The sequence below is a fragment of the Lampetra fluviatilis genome, chromosome 4, assembly GCF_964198595.1.
Source record: "Lampetra fluviatilis chromosome 4, kcLamFluv1.1, whole genome shotgun sequence".
Classification (NCBI taxonomy): Eukaryota; Metazoa; Chordata; class Hyperoartia; order Petromyzontiformes; family Petromyzontidae; genus Lampetra; species Lampetra fluviatilis.
This window is the reverse complement of record NC_136278.1, coordinates 767,217-789,616: the sequence shown is the minus strand read 5'-3', so window position 1 is coordinate 789,616 and position 22,400 is coordinate 767,217. Positions and strand designations below refer to the sequence as shown.

Here is a 22,400-nt window from a genome sequence, read left to right as displayed (position 1 = left end):
GTGTATGTCGTCCTTGTTGTGTGTGTTTTAATGTTGTAGTTTGTTTTGTTTGTATGCCATTAGTGTCGCCCGTGGGAGGGGCAGCAGCAGCATCACGTGATTCCTGCAGGGCTTGTCTTTGGCAGGGGGCAGTCTGGGTAGAGCCAGCTGCTGCTGCTGCAATGAGAAGTATTGGGAATTTCAGGTGAAGTCTGCGGGATTTTGCGCCGGGGGAAATTGGGATTTCCGCAATGACTTCTTCTGGGGCGTGGTGCGTGTGTGCCTACGGGGTGATTCGCGCTCAGACCTGGTAAATATCGCAAATCCACGCCGGCGTCGGTGGTCGTGCGATGTGCCGGTAATACTGCAGAAGATATTTTAACGGGGTTACGGTCGTGGGCTTGGTTTTGCTGTAACGGTTTGGGATGACACGGTGCGCTGTGATGGGCTCTGCAGGGATTATGGGGTTGGGCAGGGGGGTGTGTGGGGGGGGTGCACATGACTGGGCCCCTCTGCCTTTGTGAGATAACGGTATTGGTGTTGGTTAACTGCGTGTAGGAGCTGTGTGTGTGGCTGTAATTGCTTGTGTGTGTGTGTGGCTGTGATTGTGTGCGTGCGTGGTAGGGGAAGCGGTAGTGTGTCGTGGTTAGCGCACTGTGCTACAGACCCGGTGACCCGAGTTCTATTCCAGTTCGTGGCCAACACCAGGAGCAAATATCTGAACCGGTCCTGGGCCTGTCCTAGGTCGACTCGGCCTCAAATGAGTACCTGGTGCGATGTGTAAACATCGCCAATGGGGAGACAAAGGTGATTGGGCCAAGTGCTGGCCACCAATCCACCTGTGTGCCTTTACGGCCTTTATAGGTACTCGCTGACAGCACTTGTGCCTGCAGTCTCTTCAGGCTACACGGGGGATCTTTGTCTTGTGTGCGTCGTAAGCCGTGTCCGTGATTGTGTGGATGCGTGCAAGTACACGTGTCGTGTGTGTGTGTGTGCGAGCGTGGTGGTGTTTTTGTGTGTGTGGTGTGCACCTTTGTGTCCGTGTGTGTAATGGTTAGTGAACGCGCTGTGAACCCAGTGACCCGAATTTGATTCCTGCTTACAGCAAATCACAGTGGCGAATATCTGAACCGGTCCTGCCCCCCCCCTCCCCCTAGGTGTACTTGGCCTTAAATGAGTACCTGGTGTTGATGTGTAGACATCAGCGTTGGGAGACAAAGGCAGCCGGGCGTGGTGCTGGCCACAACTGCCCCCCTTGTGTACCATACCGGCTTTCACAAAGTGCCCGCAAACAGCACTTGTCCCAACGGCTATACGGGGGAGCTTTGCCTCTGTACAAGCGAGCATCGAATCAGTCCACACACCACGGTGAGGCTGTGTCTGTGGTGCCCGCCTGTGCCCACGCGCCTGTACGCTCGGGGGGGGGGGGGGAGGGCTGCACCGGAGAGATGGATCAGACGGCGCTGCCACTGCTGTTGCTGCTGTTGCTGCTGCTGCTGCACCGCTCGGGTTTCCAGGCCTGCGTTCCGCTCATTCCAGTAGCGCGGACCCTGCTCTCGCCTGCTTTTAATTTCTACTGCGGAATTTCAGATATTTTTTTTCTCTCTTTTACATTTTTTTTCTTATTTCCAATTGTAGCTGTTTGAGGTCATAGAAGAATGTAAGGGGTTGCATTCCGCTCCGTGGTACGGAGCCCCGCAAACATCCACACGTGTGCCGCGGGTCACATGACCACGCACCGCAGTAAACACGGCCGCCGCCCCCCTCCGCCCTCCTCGCCCCTCCCCTCTCCACCCCCCTCTTTCTCTCCCCTCCCTCCTCCCCCATTCATCGCTCACCCCTCCCCGACCCCCAGAATCGATTTCGCAGACAGCAGCTACCTGCTTTGGTAGCCGTCGCAGCAGTGGTGTCTCGTGCGTGCATCTGTGTGGTGATAGCCGGTGGTGATGTCTAGCACCGCTGCTACACATCCTCCTTCAAGTCCCACACACGGCCAACATAGTTGGCGAATGTCTGAACGGGTCCTGGACCTGTCCCCCGAGGTTCGACTCGGACTTAAATGAGTACCTAGAGCGTTGTTTAGTTTTCTGCACTGGGGAGACAAAGGCAGCCGGGCGTAGTGCTGGCCACCCACCCACCCCCTCGTGCCGGCCCCCATAGGTTCCACTCGCCAACAGCACTTGCCCCAACAGCCTGTGCTGGTTACATGGGGAATCTTTGTTTGTGTTACGTGACATACAGATCATTCTTAATTTGTACCTGCACTCTATGCACGTCTCGTGTGACACGTGCACACACACACACACACGTGAACCTTCGAGTCACTCTTGCCTACAATCACGTGTGGTGGTGGTGTGGTTAAAGAGAGGCTACATGGGAGCTCTTTGTCTTTGTGTGTGCGCGGCGCAGGAGTCCAAGAAGGGGGAGGCCAAGCCGGTAGCCACGCCGGGTTCCAAGACCCCCAAGACCCCCAAGTCACCCAAGTCCCCTAAAGGCCCCATCTCCCTGGAGGAAGTGAAGACCAAACTGAAGGAGCAGATAGAAAAGGTCAGGGGTCGCGCCAGGGTCGCCCACGGCACAGTTCGGGGTCGGAGGGGGCGCGTCTGGATCGAGGTTAGGGGGCCGGGGGGGTGAGGGGGCTCCTCGCTAGAGGTGGTGGGGGGGGGGCTACCCCTGTAAGTGTCTCCCCTTGTCCCCAGATTTGACGGTGTGGTTTCGTGTCGTGCAGAACATGGGCATGCCCAAGACGGAGGAGAAGTTTGGGAACTTTTTGAAGAGCTCCTTCAAGGTGGAGGACACCAAGGTGAGGGGGCCGCACTGCCGCTCAGCGGCATCGCATCTCGACACACGTGAAGGGCACCCCCGGTGGCAGCTGTCCCTGTGCAGCACAAGGCGTTTCTCGGCACTTGGCCTGTAATTCAGCATTGATCTGGTACCAGCAGGGAGCGATGATTGCTGCCGTGTGTGCGATCCCATTTCGGCAACATTTTGCAAATCTGGACCGCGACGCCGACAAGCGACGGCCTACTGTGGCATCCAACGCGAATGAGGCCCCACCCAGTGTTAACCAGGGTGGCCTGCCGGAATCGAACTGCGAACCTCCACAACAAGCGGCTGATGCACCACCGCTGGGCTATGTCACAGCCCCATACACCTATCATACACCTATCGTGCACCAATCATACACCTATCGTGCACCAATCATACACCTATCATACACCTATCGTGCACCTATCATACACCTATCGTGCACCTATCGTACACCTATCGTGCGCCAATCATACACCTATCGTGCACCAATCATACACCTATCATACACCTATCGTGCGCCTATCATACACCTATCGTGCGCCAATCATACACCTATCGTGCACCAATCATACACCTATCATACACCTATCATACACCTATCATGCACCTATCATACACCTATCATGCACCTATCATACACCTATCGTGCGCCAATCATACACCTATCGTGCACCAATCATACACCTATCATACACCTATCGTGCACCTATCGTACACCTATCATGCACCTATCATACACCTATCGTGCGCCAATCATACACCTATCGTGCACCAATCATACACCTATCGTGCACCTATCGTGCACCTATCATACACCTATCGTGCACCTATCGTACACCTATCGTGCGCCAATCATGCACCTATCGTGTGCCAATCATACACCTATCATACACCAATCATGCACCTATCATACACCTATCGTGCGCCAATCATGCACTTATCATACACCTATCATACACCTATCATACACTGTAATCTCACGTGTCACGTGTCATCATTCACAACCGTTCTCGCACACAGACACCTGTGATCACAACACAAATTATCTTACCCACATATCATCACACACCTGCCACACACCTGACACACCTGACATTACACACACCTGTCTTAGCACATGCATGCCTCTCATCACAAGCACGGGCAGTACCACCTATGCAGTCGGTCACAACCGCACACCCCGACACGCACGCACACCTACAGTCCCTCGAGGGAACCCACGCACATTTCTATTGTGACTTTTATCCAGGAGAGCCTTGCCGAGTCTCAAGACTCTCCTTCAGGAGGATCCTGCCAGGTTTTTGCAGTAGAGGGCGATGTCGCTGTTGTTTGCGATCCCGATTGAGTGATTAGCAGGGAATATTTTAGCATTGAAGTGGTTTGACCAATCCCGGTTACGCAGTGTGGGTTTATGTTCACTATGGAGGGAAATGGGGATCCCATTGTAGGGAACCCACGCAGAACAGGGGGAGAACACGCAAACTCCACGCAGCACAGGGAGAACACGCAAACTCCACGCAGTCTAAAGTGAGAACACGCAAACTCCACGCAGTACGGGGGAGAACACGCAAACTCCATGCAGTATAAAGTGAGAACACGCAAACTCCACGCAGTACGGGGGAGAACACGCAAACTCCATGCAGTATAAAGTGAGAACACGCAAACTCCACGCACCACGGGGGAGAACACGCAAACTCCACGCAGTCTAAAGCGAGAACACGCAAACTCCACGCACCACGGGGCAGAACATGCAAACTCCACGCAGTCTAAAGCGAGAACACGCAAACTCCACGCACCACGGGGGAGAACACGCAAACTCCACGCAGTCTAAAGCGAGAACACGCAAACTCCACGCACCACGGGGGAGAACACGCAAACTCCACGCAGTCTAAAGTGAGAACACGCAAACTCCACGCAGCACGGGGGGCGCCCGAGTTGGGGATTGAATCCAGGCCGTTATGGCCGTGAGGCGCGCGACCGTCGGTCCTGCCGCGTCCCTCGTGCCCACGGCCACGCCGCCCAGAGACGGCGTCCCGTCTCCTCGGGGGGGGGGGGGGGGCGCTGAACCTGGCGAGCAGCTCGAGGTGGGGGCGCCTGCGTGGGGACGCGTTGGCCCCCCCCCCCCCGGGCTGCAGGCAGGGGGGGGGGGCACCACGCAGGAGATGCCTCGTGCAGAGCCGCTGGAGCCTCCGTGAGGCTTTCCTTAATAAAGGGCCGAATTATTATTGTTATAATCCTGAGCGCAGAAGTGGGCATTAATTGAGCTGTGCAGCAGTGGGTAGCCGTTAAACCGTGCAGCAGTGGACCAACGCTTGCAGCAGGAGGCGACTGTCTGCTTGTGAGGCAGCGAGCATTGTCAGCGCTTGCAGCAGGAGGATTCTTCTTTTTGCTGCAGTGGGGTGGAGGGTAAGGGGGGGGGGTCAGGGTGGTGCGGCGGTCACCCCCTCTCCCCTGTGATGTCACATGCGGTGATGTCACATCCCCGTGACGTCGTGGGGCGGTGACGTCGCCTCCCCTGGCGCAAGTCCGCCCTTTCCCGAAGCCGTGCTCACTGGCTCACTCACACGCCCCCCTCCCCCCGCATGTGTGTCGTCGCTGTCGCATCCCCGCCCGGAGATTCCATTGTGAGGAGCATGGGAAATCCTGTGTGCGCGCGCGCGTATGTGACGGTGTGTGCGTGCGTGCGTGCTTATGTTAGCACGTGTGTGTGTGCGTGCGCGTGCCAGAGCATGTGTTTGTGCACGTATGAGCGTGCGAGTGGGAAAGTGTGAGCGGGCGTGAGAGGGCGAGCGTCGTGGGTGTGTCCGCGTGCACGCGTTCGTTTGCGTGTGGGAGAAAGCGTCTGCATGAATGGATGTTTGTGAATGGAGATATACGAGTGTGAGTGCGCGTGTACGCACGCATGCCTTTGCACGTGGGTCATTGTGTTAATGTGTGTGTGAAGGGTTGTGTGTTTAGAGGGTGTGTATGAATGAGTGTCATCGTTGTGCATGTGCGTGCGTATGAAAGGATGTGCGCATGCCTGTGGAGTTGTAGCACTGCGCTACAGACCTAGCGACCTGAGTTCAATTCCCACCCACGGCCAACATCGCCGACGAATATTTGAATCGGTCTTGGGGCCTTCACGAGGTCGACTCGGCCTAAACGTAGTACCTGGTGCAGTGTGCAAACATCAGCGGTGGAGAGACAAAGGCAGCAGGGCATGCTTATGGCCACCACCCCCCTCCCCCTTGTGTGTGCCATTGCGACCTTCGGAGGTGCTCACGAACAGCTCTTGCCCCAAAAGTCTGCGAGGGGGTTGCGGGCGGGAGGGACTCTTTCACTTTGATTACAGAGAAGCCCAGTGTCTCGCAGATTCCCTCTTGCACAGACGCACTCTCTCTCGCCCCTGTCTCACAGACCGTTGGGGCAAGTGCTCTTTGCGGGCGCCTACGAAGTCCGACGAGGCACACGAGGGAGTGCGTGGCTAGCACCGCACCCGGCTGCCTTTGTCTTCCCACTGCCGATATTTATATCCCGCTAAGGGGTGCTCATTTGAGGCTTGCCTTGGGGCGGCGGTCCCAGAACCGGTTCAGATATACGCCACGATAATCGATCACGAGCGCTAAGCGAACTCTGCTCGCCGGGTTCACGGCGCAAAGCGCTCACCGCTTGGTCTAGCGCGTACACATTGGTGGTCGTCAGCATTGCCCTGCCACGCCTCACCTGTGCCCCCCCACCCCCCGCCCAGGTCATGAAGGAGCTGTGGAGTTGGAGCTTGACGCAGACAAAGTCTTGAGGAGCTCCCGACACCCAACCCGGAGGGGGGGCTTCATCACAGTCCGTCCAAACTGGGCCCTGTCCCCTGCCGTCCCCCCCCCCCCTGCCAGTTCATCATCCCCCCCCCCCCCTTTTAATCGCGGAGACGGCGTTAGACATGACATTGTTTTGTGTGTGTATGTTCAGGTTTATTTGGCGCGGTTTTAACATCACACGTTTTATTACATTTTTTACTGACGCACGAAGGGCGGCAACGTTAAGTGAAGTCTGCAGAGGCCCCAAACGATCCGTTAAGTGAAGCTGCGAGAACAGCAGAGGGAGGGAGGGAGGCGGCCCGAGCTGATGCCTGGTTGCTGTCAGTTTGGGGGAGGTGGGGGGGTGATGATCTTGAGATCGTTTTGTCGACCCCAAGGAGGAGCTTCCTGCCCTAGGGACAGTGTTTCTCAACCGGGGGTACGCGAGGTGATTTATAAATGTGTGAAGTTGCATACATCAGTCATGGGTGAATAATGTGTATGAATCTGCCAATATGAAATAACGAGAAAGGTTAAATCCATATGGTAACCTCGAGTGATCTATCAGACATTTCTAAACTCGTTGATTGTACGCAAGGCGCGGGGTTCCAAGAGTAACCGGTCAACGCGAACCGATCGTGTCGCACGCACAGAGCGTCCCTTAAAGTTGCTTTCATTTGCTTGCAGTTAGCCTGTGAGGATACCTCACACAATGGACAAGTGGTTAAAATATTGACGTTCATTAATTCGTACCTTTATTTCTCAGAACCATGTTGGGTCAGGCAAGGGATGGGGGCGGGGGGGGTACAGTAGTAGCCAAACTAAGGTTGAGAACCACTGCCCTGGCAAGTTCCTGGAGGTTCCTGGAGGTCCCCTCGAGGTTCCTGGAGGTTCCTGGAGGTCCCCTCGAGGTTCCTGGAGGGGTCCCTGCTGTGCCCCCTGATTGTGGTGCACCTCGTGCTTGTGGCGTCTAATGAGTTTAGCGCGGTGCGTGGCCTTTGTTACTTGTGGACAATAAAAGTGTGTTGGATACCATCCCCAGCGCGTTCTGATTTCTCTCGCCCGCGTTGCATCCAACCTGCTGCAGTTTGTTTTCTTTTCCCGTGGCCCCGTGACGCCACCGTGTTTGTGTGCGTGCGGCGTGGGCAGCGGTGGCCCAGTGGTCAGCGCACCGCGCTACCGACCCGGCCACCCGAGTTCTGTTTCCGCTCACGGAGGAGACATCGGCGACGAAATATCTGAACCGGCCCTTGGCCTCCCCGGGGCCGACTCGGCCTCATCAGCACTGGGGAGCGACGAAGGCGGCGGCTGTGCGTGGTGTCGTCGGCCCAACACCCCCTCTCTAGCCACGTGACGCTGACGGCCTTCATCGGTGCTGCTCGCGACCGGCGCTTGCCACAACAGTGCAGGGCGGCGGGGGGGGGGGGCGCAACTGCCGCTCGCCCTGCCACCTCGATGCGGCGTTAATCGGGCGTCGATTTGAGGCTGCCCAGAGTGGTGGGATAAAGCGATGGGGGGGGGGGGGTGGGGATAAAGCGATGGGGGGGGGTGCACACCACAGGCTGACTTACAAGTCCACCTACCCCCCCCCCCGGCATCTGGCCGCGGGCCCCCAGGAGCCTCCTGGGCTCCGTGCGTGTCGACTCGGTTACGACGAGAATAGTTCAACACGAACCGGTTAAACTGGTAACAAACGTCAGGAAACCGGTAAACGATCCCAGTAGAATCTTAAGTCGTGAATGAATGCAACCGATTTAAGAAATGTGCCCCCCCTCCCTCCCATTTTTTCCACTGCCGCGCCCGGAGATGGGAGCTGGGATCGAACCGGGCGACCCTCCGGCTTGCGGGTCGCGAGCGCGCTGCGCGGCGGCGGCTTCCCTTCGCTTCTCGATTGAAACAAAAAGTGTCGCTCACTCGTCGTGTTGAGCGCGGTCGGCGTGTGCGGCAAACCGATATTAACCCATTTTATGGTTACGCAAAACCCGGTTTTAATCACCCCCGACTCGCGATCGAGTGATGCAGGGAACAGCAACTCCTGCAGGGTGGACAAAGACAAAGACGCCCCGTGTAGCCCTTCAGAGCGTTGGGCCAAGTGGCGTTGAGCAGCACGCGGTAACCGCCCGGCCGCCTTTGTCTCTCCCATACACAACCACGCCGGGTCCTCATTTGAGGCTGAGTCGACTTGAAGGAAGCCCAGGACCGGGACCGGTTCTGATATTTCGTCACTTGGCCGTGAGCGGGAATCGGGTTCCCCGGGGCTCGGAGCGCTGTGCTCTTAACCGCTGCGCCACCGCTTCCCGCACACAAAGACAAAGATCCCCCGTACAGCCTAAACAGACTTTTGGGGCAAGTGCTGTTAGCGAGCACAGATGAAGGCCGTCACGGCACACGAGGGGGTGGCTAGCCAACACCACGCCCGACCGCCTTTGTCTTCCCATTGGTGATATTTCCACCCGGCACACGCACGTGTCCACACTTGCACACCGGCACGCGCCCAGCCGTGTTTGGCCAATCCACTGCTGGATGAGGGGCTCCCCTACGTCGGGAGAGGTCACGGTAGTTATTTGACTATACTTCACCACGCTGGTCAGTAGGGGATGGTTAAAGCCAGGGTGACTTAAAGACACGGAAGCATAGAAGTGCAGTACATGAGTGGATTATTGCCATTGGCACGCAGCAGCTTTGCTACAACACCAAGCACTTGAGCAGGCTCAGACCCTGCTGAGCTTCCGAGATGGGCCCCGTTCCGGGTCATTCGATCATTGGCAGGGGCCGAGAGTTCAGCCAATCCCGTGATCACGCAGAGTTCCAGACATCCACTACAGCTGCATCAAAATTACTGTCACCAGCAAACTCAGCGTCATCGCCATCACCACGATTGACAGGTGCGTACTCAGAAACATCATCATGAGCAGCAGGCAGCTGCTTCGAGATCAGAATCGGATCGTCAGTGACATTGTTGTATCTTTATATTCACGTAATCAGTATCACGATTTCGTCACGACCATGATTAAGACTCACGTGTCCATCATCATCACGAATCGGATCTCATCGATTCTGAATCTTCGCAGCATCCGACATTCGTCAGGATCGCATCAAATGAGAATTGCATCACCGCTACCGTGAAAACCACCAACATTCATAATCACATCACTACCACCATCATCATCACCACCATCATCGTCACCACCATCATCACCATCATCACCACCATCACCACCACCATCATCACCACCATCACCACCATCATCACCATCATCACCACCATCACCATCACCACCATCATCACCACCATCACCACCATCATCACCACCATCATCACCACCATCATCACCATCATCACCACCATCACCACCATCATCACCACCATCACCACCATCATCATCACCATCATCACCACCATCATCACCACCATCATCATCACCACCATCATCACCATCATCACCATCATCATCACCATCATCATCACCATCATCACCACCATCACCATCATCACCACCATCATCACCACCATCATCATCATCACCATCATCATCACCATCATCATCAACACCATCACCACCATCATCACCACCATCACCTTCATTCAGGCTCACATCAATCGTTTACGTCATCGCCATCATTCAGAATCAGAGCAGATTGACAGGATGAATCATGTCAATGATAAGTACTGCAGTATCACCACCATGATCATCACCATCACTCACAATCACACCACCACTACCATCACCATCCATGTAACACCATCACGACCATCACGGCCGCCGCCGCTGCCGCCTGGGTGGGTGGAGGAGTCATTCGCCGCGCAGCTGAGCCGGGGGCGAGAGCGAGAGGGGAGAGAGGGGGGGGGCGAGGGGGGGGGCGAGAGTGGGTGAAGAGAGAGCGAGAGGGGAGAGAGGGGGGGAGAGCGAGTGGGGGAGAGAGAGGGGGGAGCGAGAGAGGAGAGAGGGGGGAGGAGTGATGCGGGGGGAGGAGGAGGGGGAGGGAGGAGGAGTGAGGCAGGGAGGAGGAGGAGGGACACACATGCACACGCAATGTATAAATACAAAAATAAAAAAACCCAGACTCGCGTGACAATCCCGGCAGGCAGCAGCAGGAGGGCGCGCGAAGGAGTCGGAGAGGAGATCTGAGACGGTGGATCGGCAGTCGCGACTCGCGGCTGCCCGCGGCGATAGTCTTGCCCTTTGCCCAGCCTTGCCCCCTGACAGCCTCGCGCGCCGCCGGCCCCCATCGCGTACAAGGCTGCCGTGCCCTTCGCGTCGCTTCGCCTCGCCGTCATCCCCAGGGCACCGCCCGGCTGGATTTTCCATTCTCCGTGCTGCTGCTGCTGCTGCAGCTGTCGAGACGCGAGACGAGGGTTTTTACGAGGGGGGTGGGTGAGTGGACCTCTTACGGATTGCCCCTGCTGCCCTGCTCTACCCTGCTGCTGTTCGCTGCCCTTGCCCTGCCCTCTCGCTGCCCCTGCCCGGCACCTGCCCGGCGGCCCGGCCTCGGCTCGGAGGAGAAGCAACGCGGATTCGTCTCGTCTCGTGTGCCCCGGGGCGACTCGCGCTCCCGGGGTCTCAGCGATGCGCGGCGCTCGGCAGGGAGCGCAGCAGCAGCAGCAGCATCAGCAGCATCATCAGCAGCAAGAACAAGAGGATCAGCAGTGGCGACATCGGGAGCGGCAGCCACACGAACTGCAGAATCATCATCATAGCCGTCACTATCATCAGCATCAGCAGCAGCATTATCAGCAGGAACAGCAACATAATCAGCAGCAGCAGGAGCGAAACAATCATCGCCAGCATCAACAGCAGCGGCAGCAACAGACGAAACATCATCATCATCAGCAGCAGCAGACGAAACATCATCATCATCAGCAGCAGCAGAGCCAGCGTCAGTAGCGACCAGGCTCCCGCGTGCAGTACGCGGGGGTCCGGGGGTTGTGAGTCGGCGGATCGTCTCCGCGTGTCGTCTCCACCGCGTGTCTCCGCCGCGTGTCTCCCTGGCGCCCTGTGGGTCGGAGTTTAACTCGTCGGCACGGAACCCGAAGCCATGGCGAGGCTCCTGCAGCTGTGAGTCTCGCGGGCACTTAGCGGACACCCGGCCACGCAACAGCATCATCATCAGCAGCAGCATCATCAGCAGCAGCAGCAGTATCATCAGCAGCAGTATCATCATCAGCATCATCATCATCAGCAGCAGCAGTATCATCAGCAGCATCATCAGCAGCATCATCATCAGCAGCAGCACGGTCGTCAGTCTAGTCATCATCAGCAGCATCTCCAGCAGCCATATCAACATCATTTTCATTGCCGTTAGCAGAATTATCATCAGCAGCAGTGTCAGCATCATCAGCAGCAGCAGCATCATCATCCACATCCCGAACCACGCCGCTTCGTTCGCTGCCACGGGGGGTTGGGGTGTGGGGAGTGGGGGCTCTCACCCTGACCGTGACCCTGCGTGTGTGTGTCAGTGTGTGTGAGTGTCAGTGTATGTGAGTGTGTATATTAGTGTCTCCCCGTGTGTGTGTATGTGTGTGTCAGTCTGTGCATGTATGTTAGTGACTCTCTGTCTGTCTGAATGCGAATGTGAGTGTGTGTCTCTGAGTGTGTCTGTGCATCTATGTGTCTGTGAGTGTGTGTCTGTGTGTGTCTCTGTATGAATCTGACGGCGGATGCTGCTGTTCTATGAGTGTGTGTGTGTCTCTGTGTATGTGTGTCTCTGTGTGTGTTCCGGCGTCTATATGTATGTGTGTGCATGTCAGTCTGTGTGTGCGTGTGCCTGTGTGTCTCTGTGACTGCGTGTGAATTTGGGGATGGGTGGCGCAATGGTTAGCTCAGTGCACTGCGAACATTTCCGCCAGAGTCGGCGTCCCCGCCACGGCTAACATCAGTGGCGAGAGAGCTAAATCGGTCTTGGCCTCACCTATGTTGACTCAACCTTAAATAAGTGTCTGGTGAGACAAAGGTGTCCGGGCGTGGTCCACCACCGCAGAGCGCGCTGGGCCGGGTTGAAATACTGTCGGTGCACGCCAAAAGCACTTGCCTCAACAGTCCATGTGGCCTGTACGAGGACCTTTGTCTTTGTGTGTATGTGAATGTGTGTGTTGTGTGTGTGTGTCTCTAGGTGTTCGCGGTTACTCACGCTCTACCTCCAAGTTCAGGTGAGTGAGAGCACGCGTGCGTGTGTGAACGAGGAGGTGTGTGGGTCTACGTCTGTCTGTGTGTATGTACGAGTAGGTGTGTGGGTCTCTGTATGTCTGTCTGTGTATGTGTGTCTCTATGCACGTGTCTGTGTCTTTGCCTGCATGCATGTCCATGTGTCTGTGTGTATGTCCATGTGTCTGTGTGTATGTCCATGTGTCTGTGTGTAGGCTGTAGGCATGCGTCTACGATGTGTGTGTACTGTGTGTGAGTCGCTCCGCGTGTCTCGCGAGTGGGGGTACAACTCGGGCCGAGAGCTACACGCGGCACCCATGCTCAAGGGCCCTCTCCTCGTTGGGGGTCAGGGTGACGGCTCTCCACGCTGACGCTGATTGAGTCTGGCACCTCGACTGGCTTCCCACTTCCGTCCCCTCGTCTCCCCTATCACCGCCTATCCCCTCGTCACCCATTTCATCTCCCGTCCCGTCGTATCCTCTTCTTACTTCCTCGTCCCGTATCCCCTCGTCCGCCCTGTCATCCCCTCGTGCACTCGCACCCTCGGTCCGACCTCTTCCCTAATTGGCGTAGTGCGTGTACCCACGTGGAGAGCGGTGGCGCAGTGGTTGACGCACAGCGCGCTACGAACCCAGCGACCCGAGTTCGAGAACCGGTCCTGGGTCTCCCCGAGGTCATGGGTCTCCCCTAGGTCTACTCGGCCTGAAACGAGGTTTTAGTGCGGTGGGTAGAAAACTTCACCACGAGGGAGACAAAGGCAGCTGGGCGTGGAGTTGGCCACCCACCCCTTTCGTGCGCCATCCATCCCGGCCTTCGCAGGTGCTCGCTCGCAGCAATTGTTCCAATCGCATGATAAAGGCGACACGGGGCATCTTTGTCTTCGCGTCTCTAAATGTGTGTATGTCTTTGTGCGTGTATCCACACGCCTGTCTCATTGGTCGTTTAATTCGCGTTGACACGTGTGTGTTTGTAGACACACACACGCGTAGACACGTGCTCGTGTACAGTGTAGACACGTGCACGCGTGTACAGTGTAGACTCGTGCACGCGTGCACATTGCGGACACGTGCGCGTGTACAGTGCGCGGCATGGCTGCTCACGTGCGCGCGCCGCGCACTGTCCCTGGCAATTAACGCGGCGTGGGAGCTGACGTCATGAGCTCACGCCAATTAGCGGGGCTGGGCGCGCGGCGCTAATTACAGAGGCGCCTCGCGTGATCTGTGATCTCCCTCACCTGTCCCCCCCCCCCGGGCCCCCCCCCCCCGGGCCCCCACCACCAACACCTGTCCATCTAACAACGTCTGGACAAACACCCCCGACCTATCCTGTACATCTCCCACCCGTCTCCACCTCTCGTCCACACCGACCGATGCATCTGTCTCCTGTGCGGGTCACCTCCTACCTGTCCACCCTAAGCTGCCTGTTCTCGCTTCCTCCGACTGCCTGACAGATCTCCCCATACTGTCTACTCCTGTCTGTCCACCACTCCTTGTCCACCATACCCCTACCTGTCCACCGTACCCATACATACCTCCTGGTCGAGTGACCGTCTTACCTGTAGCCCAGGTGAGAGCACAATGGACATCACGAGCCCTTTCCCAAGGGAGACCTGGGAGATTTGATGATGGATTTGAATAATGATCTAATTCATAATTGCTCTTTTAATGGATGATGGTGTGATTGTGACTGATAAACAGATGACAATACTGCTGCTGATGTGATTTCAATAATAATCAATAATGGTCGATGTGAGCTGAATGTTTTAATTCTGAATACTAGATAATGATTATGGTGATGCTGATGATAGTGGTGGTGATGATGGTGATGATAGTGATGCTGAAAGTGATGATAGTGATGATAGTGTAGCAAATCGTGTCGCTCTGTCAGTGTGGATGTTCTCATCCTGCTCCTCCTCATGGTGATCCCACTGCGGATGGTGGTGGTGATGATTCTCTCACTCTCTGCTTCTTCTTTCGTCACTGCTCCACTTGGGAATTCCCCTCCAAGCCGCCTCCCTCCCTCCCTCGCATCACCGCATCGCCCCCCCCCCACAAGCTCTTTTCACAACAAATAACCTTGCTGAATGTCAACACGCGGCTTACACGCTTGCCTCGTACGCATTCGCCGACCTTCACAAGGAGTGCTGTTTGTCGCTGGCCTCTTGACGTTTTCGGCTTTTGTGCCCGTCTCCACCCCCCCCCCCTCTAATCCGCCGTGCATCCACGCCCCCCGCGACTGGCCACAGAGTTGACCCGCATCCTCTTGGTGTGTTTGTTGTAACTTGCCAACCCCCCCGCCCCCCCTTACTGGAAATCTGCCAAAAAGAGTTCCATAGTCCATCGGATTCCTCCAGGACGAATCGAGATTCTGATTCCCATTGTGGACCATTGACGCGTGCCCCCCGCAACCCTCCACGACTCTCGCCCCCCCCCCCAGTTAGTGTCGCCCACGCCGTCGCCGGACTTCGGGCGCCACGTGCAGAAGGAGGCGCAGCACACGGACGAGGCGTCTCGGCGGCACGTGCGCACCTACCAACTCTACTCGCGCACCAGCGGCAAGCACGTGCAGGTGCTGGGCCGCAACATCGAGGCACGCGGAGACGACGGAGACCCGCACGGTGAGGGGGGGGGGGCGAGGGGGGGGGCGAGGGGGGGGGGCAGGGGGCCAGGCGCTGGGGCGTCAGGACGTCGCGCCGCGCAGCGAGCGTGGAGGCGCCGCATGGGGCATTACCACCAGGGGGGGGGGGGCATTACCACCAGGGGGGGCATTAATATCGGGGGGGGGGGGGGGGCCGTCACGAGCACTGCACTCGCGGTGTAGCCTCTCTCCCTGCTGCGCTCCCGTTGCTGCCCGTGGCCCCGGTACTCGAGGCGGGGGGGAGGCGTGGGGGCTCCGCCAGTTCCCACGCCCAGGTGCAGCCGCCCTCCCCCTCCTCCCTCCTTTTCCTTCTTCCCCTCTCCCCTCTCCCCCCTCCCCTCTCCATTCCTTCCCTGCATCTCTCTCCCTCTCGCCTCCCTCCCCCTTTCCCTTATTCCCCCCCCGCACCGCCTTCTCCCCCCTCCCTCCCCCCCTCTCCATTCCTTCCCCCCGCCCGCCCGCCATCCCCACTCCCTCTGCCCCCCTCCCTCCCTCCCCTCCCTCACCTACCCCCCTCCCTCCCCTCCCCCCCCCTCCCTCCCCTCCCTCCCCTCCCTCCCTCCCCCCCCTCCCTCCCCTCCCCCACCTGCCCTCACCATCTCGCCCTGCCGTGCACTGGAGACGGAGCAGGCCATGTCTGCTCCAAGTCGACGCGAGGTGCGGCGCCTTGGCGCGCCCACGAGGCTCGTGTAGTGTCGCCCACCACCACCATCATGACCACCGTCAGCCATGATCAATCCACTGCTGGATCAGGGCCACGGCCAAGTCGTGGCCATCACCCACGATCCTGCGACGTAACAATCCGCCCAGCAGCTGCGCACGAGCCGATCCCGTCGCTCCATCTCCACCGCGGGCACCCCCCTCCCTGAACGCGTTCCATTCCTTGGCTCCCTGTCCGTCATTGCTCTTGACCGTCAGTCAGCGTCCTTGACGCGTCCCGCCCAATGCCCCGCGCACGTGGCGGCTGGAGCGACGTCTTTCACCTGCCCCTGTGATGTAGTTGAGTCCCAACCGGTCATACGACCTCCTCCTCCTCGTGTGCCGTTCTGAACATCGTCGTGGGTTCTCGTGAACAGCACTGAACCCAACAGTCCGCTCAAGCTATTGAGTGGGGGGGGGGGGGGTCATTGTCGTTGTATCGCACAGCGAAGATGACTCCAAGTGCACCCAGCCTGGCACGTGACCGCTGCTGCTGCTGCTTGTTGCCGTTGTTGAATTCCTCTCTCGCCATCTCTGTCGCGTCTCAACCGCAGCCATGCTCCAGGCAGAGACGGACTCGTTTGGTGGGAACATTCGGCTCCGTGGGGTTGAGACGGGGCACTACATCTGCATGAACAAGCGCGGCAAGCTGGTGGGCAAGGTGAGCGGAGGCCGCGCGTGCGGTGGGCACGCATCGCCACGGCTGCGTTGCCGGCACGACACGTGCCTCCCCGTGCGTACTGCGTCACAGTGGTGCACGAGACTCGGCACTCACCCCCTTGCTCACCCACTCAACCGCCCACCTACCCACTCGCTCACCCACTCAACCACCCACCTACCCACTCGCTCACCCACTCAACCACCCTCCGACCCACTCGCTCACCCACTCAACCACCCTCCGACCCACTCGCTCACCCACTCAACCACCCTCCGACCCACTCGCTCACCCACTCAACCACCCTCCAACCCACTCGCTCATCCACTCAACCACCCTCCAATCCACTCGCTCACCCACTCAACCACCCACCTACCCATTCGCTCACCCTCAACCGCTCACCTACCCACTCAACCGCCCACCTACCCACCCGCTCACCCTCAACCACCATCTCTTTCTGATTCTTTCCTCGTATGGCTCCACTCTGGAATTCCCTCCTCCTCCTACCACCACCATCATCACCATCGCCTGTTTTGCCCGAGCTCGAATAACAAATCACTTCGCGCGATTCCTAGCTGACTCCCTTGACTCTGTTTTTTCTATTACAACATTGACCGTACCGTTTGTTGCTGGCTGTCTGATGTCTTGGGTCTCTGGGCCCCGTGCCCAGCTACTGTATTCAAACAAGACAGAACCTCAACGTGTTCGTCAATAATAGGAGGTATTTATAATAGGCGACGTTTCGGGCAATTGACCGTCGTAATGGCAGGCAGAGACGCCAGAGAGATTAAGTAAATATTTTGAAGCTGCGCGGTCACACCGTGGGCCCCCGACACACACGATGTTCTCAGATGAATAAACCTAATTGGTCTACGAACTTACCCGTTCGTAGATACATTCACAAACAACCTCTTCAAACATCTAAATGTAATACGCATGCAGCTCACTCGTTTTAAGAGTAAAGTTATCAACAGTTGCCGGCACAGTGCATCCTGGGTACCCATGATGCAGCGTGCCATCTCATTGAAGAGAGACGCCGTTGTCTGCTCGGCGACTCCTTCCCCCGGGCCCCGCTCATTGGATGTGACCAGAGTTCTACAAGCGTGGATGGGGGGCGGGGCGGCAGGAGGAACGCTTTGTGGGGGCACCACCACAGCAGTGATTTACCGCCAGGGAGGAGAGTGAACTTGGCTTGGACCACAGGGGACATTTGGTAGTGCAGGGCCCACCCCGGCCCCTTCCCCCTAGCGCTGAGCCCTGCTTGTAAGACACGTTCAGGGAAGCCCCCTTCCCTTTGAAGCGAGGTGACGGGAACTTTGAGCGTCTGTGTGCATCTATTTCGAGCCGTTGCTGCCCGGCTCTACTGACAAATGAAACACACTCAGTGGGCCTGCGGGGGCGTGAGCACTCAAGTGAGAGGCGCTGCACCGCATATGTGCCTCGAAATAAAGGAGGCTGTCTACGATTCATAAAATATTGTTTTGGGCTCGGCCAAGTAATTATTAGACCAGGTTTGTGTCGTCAATTCCCTCCGGCACCCAGATTTTTTAAATTCTGACTTCCTAGATCCTGTCGTGACAATGCTTGACGTAGTTTCCAAGTGAAATGTCATATCTCACAACCGCTAAATCTGGTCGCGAGGAGTGTTGTTCTTCCACTCAACTGTGGCAAGCGGGAGAGTTTAGACGTTCACAATTGGCGCGCATCCTTACACGCTTATACAACACGTGGCAATTTCATTTATTTTGGCTGTTTCAGGTGGTGAAGTGTTAAATTACACCGTGATCTCACTAGAAAATAAATTTCGAATCACGATATTGGCTGCGGAGCCCTACTATAAGTTGTGATTTGCAGTGGGAAGTTTGTGTTTTGAGTGAAGGGCAGGCAGTCAACAGCACAGATGGCTGCGTGAGGAGAGTGAGTTCCATTATTGTGAGTTTCAAGTTGATTTTGTTGAACCAGGTGAGAACTCGAGAAGACCACGACAAGGAATCCAATTTGCACGAGTGACTCGAGTCACTGCGATGACAAGAGCAATGAATGTGTCGTGGTGATTGTACAACGATCGTCACCAAACAGGTCGACGTCGTTGTCGTCCTCGTGACAGCCGCGATCGTACTTTAATTTTACCCAAATTTCTGTCATAAGTCCCTCCACCACCTGCCATAGCCAAGTAAGCTGTTGCGCAGTGTCCACGTGTTTAACGATGCGCCGACTGTGATAGTTTTAGCTGACTCACCGAGTTTAAGAACAATGCTCACAACCAAATAGAGCAGCAGTTAGATATGACGAGGGTAGTGTTGTCATGCTCGTACGACGCTTCTCATGATTCTGCTGCTGCTGCTAATGATGGTGGCAACATTGCCACTGAGAGCATGACCTCGGGTTGCCCCACACATTTGGAGGTGACACTGGGGGCCTTGAGACCCAGAAGCCATGGAACCTTGAGGCTAATGGGACCTCAGGGGTCGTGAAATAAAGTGGGCCACGAGGCTTTTGGGCCTAAACGATGTCTAATGGAGGATTAGTTTGATGTTCAGTTATGAAATCCAGTCAAGAGCTTGGACAGAGTTGGCAACATTCACATGGTCCTGCTCTCACGATTCTCAGAGATGACTTTGCGCGTGAACAAATGGCACCGCTTTAGAGTCGAGCTGCTCTTTTGAATTGCAATCCTTTTGGGGGCATCTATCCACGAGACTATGGGGGCAGGGAAGTGTGCTGGAGGTCACGTGTCCCGGCTAACCCGTTGATGCGTGTTCCCCCCTCGCAACCCCCTCCACCGCGCTTCCCGGCAGCTCAACGGGCGCAACCGAGACTGCGTCTTCATCGAGATCTACCTGGAGAACAACTACACGGCGCTGCAGAGCGCCAAGCACCGCGAGTGGTACATGGCCTTCAACCGGCACGGGCGTCCCAAGAACGGCACGCGCACGATGCGTGGCCAGCAGGAGGTGCACTTCATCAAGCGGCTGACGCGGGGCCGGTCGCAAGAGCCCGTCACGCCCATCTTCTGGGTGGTGCGGCCGGGCAGCGGGCCCGGCGGTGGCGGCGGCGGTAATGGCGGCCCGGGGCGAGGCGGTCGCAGGAGTAGGCGCACCCGGCAGTCGAGGCACGGGGCCCAGCGGCGGGGATGAGGCCTCCAACGCCGCCACACGGCCGCGGGGCCATGTGGCCACGGGGACGCGAGGCCCGGACGACGTGAAAACCTTGTGCCAACGGGTACCTTGGGCGTCGTGAATGGGGGTCGCGAGGTTTCGGGGGGCCTTGGGACCAGGAGACTCTGATACCTTGATGGCCATGATTCACTGAGGCCATGTGACCTTAATTTCATGGTGCCTGAGGCCATCGAATCATGGAAGGATGGATCTCCAGGGCTGTGGGGCTACAAGGCCATAGGACCATAGGGACCTCAGGCGTTTTTGGGCCCTCAGGCTCTACAGCTCTGCGGACTCAAGATCCTCAAGGAACCCCAGGAGACCAGAATCGGGCCTCCCTGGCCACCCACCTGAAGCCTCGCGTGGCTCGGTTGGACGGTAAGCGGGGGGCCTCTTCCCGCCACTGCTTGTGGGCCCTGCGGGCCGGGGTGACGGACGCGTCATGACTAAGGGACTGAAGCCACTGTGGACGAGACCGAGGCCTCCGGGCCTTGGCCGTCGAGAAACCACTTTAAAACGGACTCCGCCTTGGTGAGCTCGCGTGCCGTGCGCGCCTCGTTAATGTTATTATTGTCGTTGTCGTTATTATAATAATGTCGTTATATATTTTTTGCGTTACAAAGCATCGATCAACAAACTTGAACGCGCACACGAGGCGAGCCCCCCCCCCCCCACCTTCTGCGGGAGGGGCGAGACGAGGGTGGCCTTGCTGCCCTTGGGTGTGAGGGTGAGTGCGTGCGGGTGAGGGTGCGGGTGAGAGTGCGTGCAGGTGAGAGTGCGGGTGAGAGTGCGTGCGGGTGAGAGTGAGGGTGCGGGTGAGAGTGCGTGCGGGTGAGAGTGCGGGTGAGAGTGCGGGTGAGAGTGAGGGTGAGAGTGCGTGTAGGGGGTGCGAGAGGATGTGGTTGGTGTGTGAGAGTGAGCGTTGGGTGTGTGGAAGGTTAGGGGGTGTGAGGGCGAGGGTGATGGTGTATGCTTGTGATTGTGAGGTTCTAGTGGGGTGTGCGAGTGTGTCAGGAGGCTGAGCATGTTTGAGGCTGTGTGGGAATGTGTGAAGGTGTCTGTGTGTGGTGGTCAGGCATGTGGCTATGATGGGGTCACCACATCTACGCCTCTATATAAGGAACGAAACAGGTGGACTTCTCCACAAATCTGACTGTTGCCTGATGAAGCTAGTTGTAATTACTGGCGAAACGTCGTACTCAGATTGTAAATGTTGTGGCTTGGCTCTCCAACACATCGGTGTGCTGTACTAGTGACAAATTGGCACGTTCTGTTTACGTGACAACCCTTACTAGTTGGCTGTGTCGGGTGGTGGCGGGTTTACCGACACATTTATATATTTACGCGATCTAACCCAAAAAAACCTCTATTATGGATGATGGGGATGTTTGTGTGTGTGTGTATGTTAAGATGCGTGTGTGAATGTATCTGGATTATGTTTTCAATGTTTCAAGAGCTTTATAGTTGCATCATTAACACGTCTGGATGTACCTAGGGTTATTTGTAAACGTGCATGCATTCACATGTACTGTATCTGGTTGTACCAGGGTGATGAGCATGTATCTGGATATGTCTGGACATATCCAGATGAATCTGAGCGCATATGTATCAGTAACAGGGAAAATTGCACAATTTAATAGCCCATACTGGTGTAGTAACTACGGACATCGCTGTGAGATGGGGATGTCTCATACTTGCCGAGCCAACACACTTAACCGGCAGGCTACAGATATTCAATACCTGTCTTCCTCATACCGATTTTCAAAGTGAATCATACGAATGCTTGTTTCTTAAGAGTGCTCGTTGTGACGCAAATTGTGTGCTTTGAAAATCGGTATGCGGTAAAATTGTTCAAAAACAAGTTACCCATCCGCTTACCTGCCCACCCACCCAACGATTCACCTACCCACCCACCTGCCCGGTGGTAGGGTTGGCAAGGTCACTTAGGTATTTGAGTATAGGGGGTACAAATAAGTCCCCAATCACATCCGGACGAGTACAGTACATCTGGATGTATGTTGAACCACCAACCGTGGTCATCGGAGGTGCGTGGATAAGTTGAGTGTGTATGCGGATGGCTACCCAGGTACATCTGGATCAGTAGCAGGCTACACCTGGACGAGTTGTATGTGGGTACATCCGGACGAGTACCTGGGTACACCCGGATGAATGAGTACCCAGTTATCTCTGGACGAGTGTGTAGGTAACATGTGTATGACTATCGAGGTGGGGTGGGGTGGGGGGAGACTTCTGGTCGTACCTGGCCACACCTGGCCACACCTGGACGTGCCAGGCCAGGAGGTCCGGCCTCTCTGCACCGTGTTCTTGACCCCGTGGATCGACTCTTTCTGCTGCTGTATTTTATATCGCGTTTTTTTTTTTTTACCGAACGACGGGTTTGCCTTGCCCTCACCAAATATTTATTGTATATAATTATTATTATTGCATATTATTAAACCTCTTTACTAAACTGCCGACTCTGCGTGATCAGCTGGCGTGAGCGTTGCGGACGTGGTCCCGGTGGTGGTGGCGGCACGGGGGACCA

At 56.7% G+C, this 22,400-nt stretch overlaps 2 protein-coding genes across 2 annotated transcripts in view; both read left to right on the top strand.

Annotated features, from left to right (window-relative positions):
• The window catches only part of LOC144931441 (uncharacterized), a 31,163-nt gene extending 23,565 nt beyond the window's left edge, over window positions 1-7,598 (top strand). Inside the window, exons 9-11 of the mRNA XM_078855269.1 lie at window positions 2,389-2,526; window positions 2,708-2,782; window positions 6,521-7,598. Of these exons, the coding sequence (XP_078711395.1) occupies window positions 2,389-2,526; window positions 2,708-2,782; window positions 6,521-6,568 (261 nt within the window). The 3' untranslated portion in view covers window positions 6,569-7,598. The remainder of the gene's footprint in view (window positions 1-2,388; window positions 2,527-2,707; window positions 2,783-6,520) is intronic.
• Window positions 7,599-10,603: 3,005 nt separating this feature from the next.
• On the top strand, window positions 10,604-22,258 carry LOC144931440 (fibroblast growth factor 18-like). Its single transcript, XM_078855268.1, has 5 exons — window positions 10,604-11,620; window positions 12,675-12,711; window positions 15,143-15,323; window positions 16,597-16,703; window positions 19,496-22,258. Exons 1-5 carry the CDS (start codon window positions 11,601-11,603, stop codon window positions 19,832-19,834), a joined length of 684 nt encoding a protein of 227 aa, XP_078711394.1. The 5' UTR covers window positions 10,604-11,600; the 3' UTR covers window positions 19,835-22,258.
• Window positions 22,259-22,400: the final 142 nt, after the last annotated feature.

Coding starts and splice junctions, on each gene's coding strand:
- LOC144931440 (XM_078855268.1), top strand. CDS start 11,601: ATGGCGAGGCTCCTGCAGCT. Junction 12,712..15,142: donor CGCTCTACCTCCAAGTTCAG/GTGAGTGAGAGC, acceptor CCCCCCCCCCAG/TTAGTGTCGCCCACGCCGTC. Junction 16,704..19,495: donor GCGGCAAGCTGGTGGGCAAG/GTGAGCGGAGGC, acceptor GCTTCCCGGCAG/CTCAACGGGCGCAACCGAGA.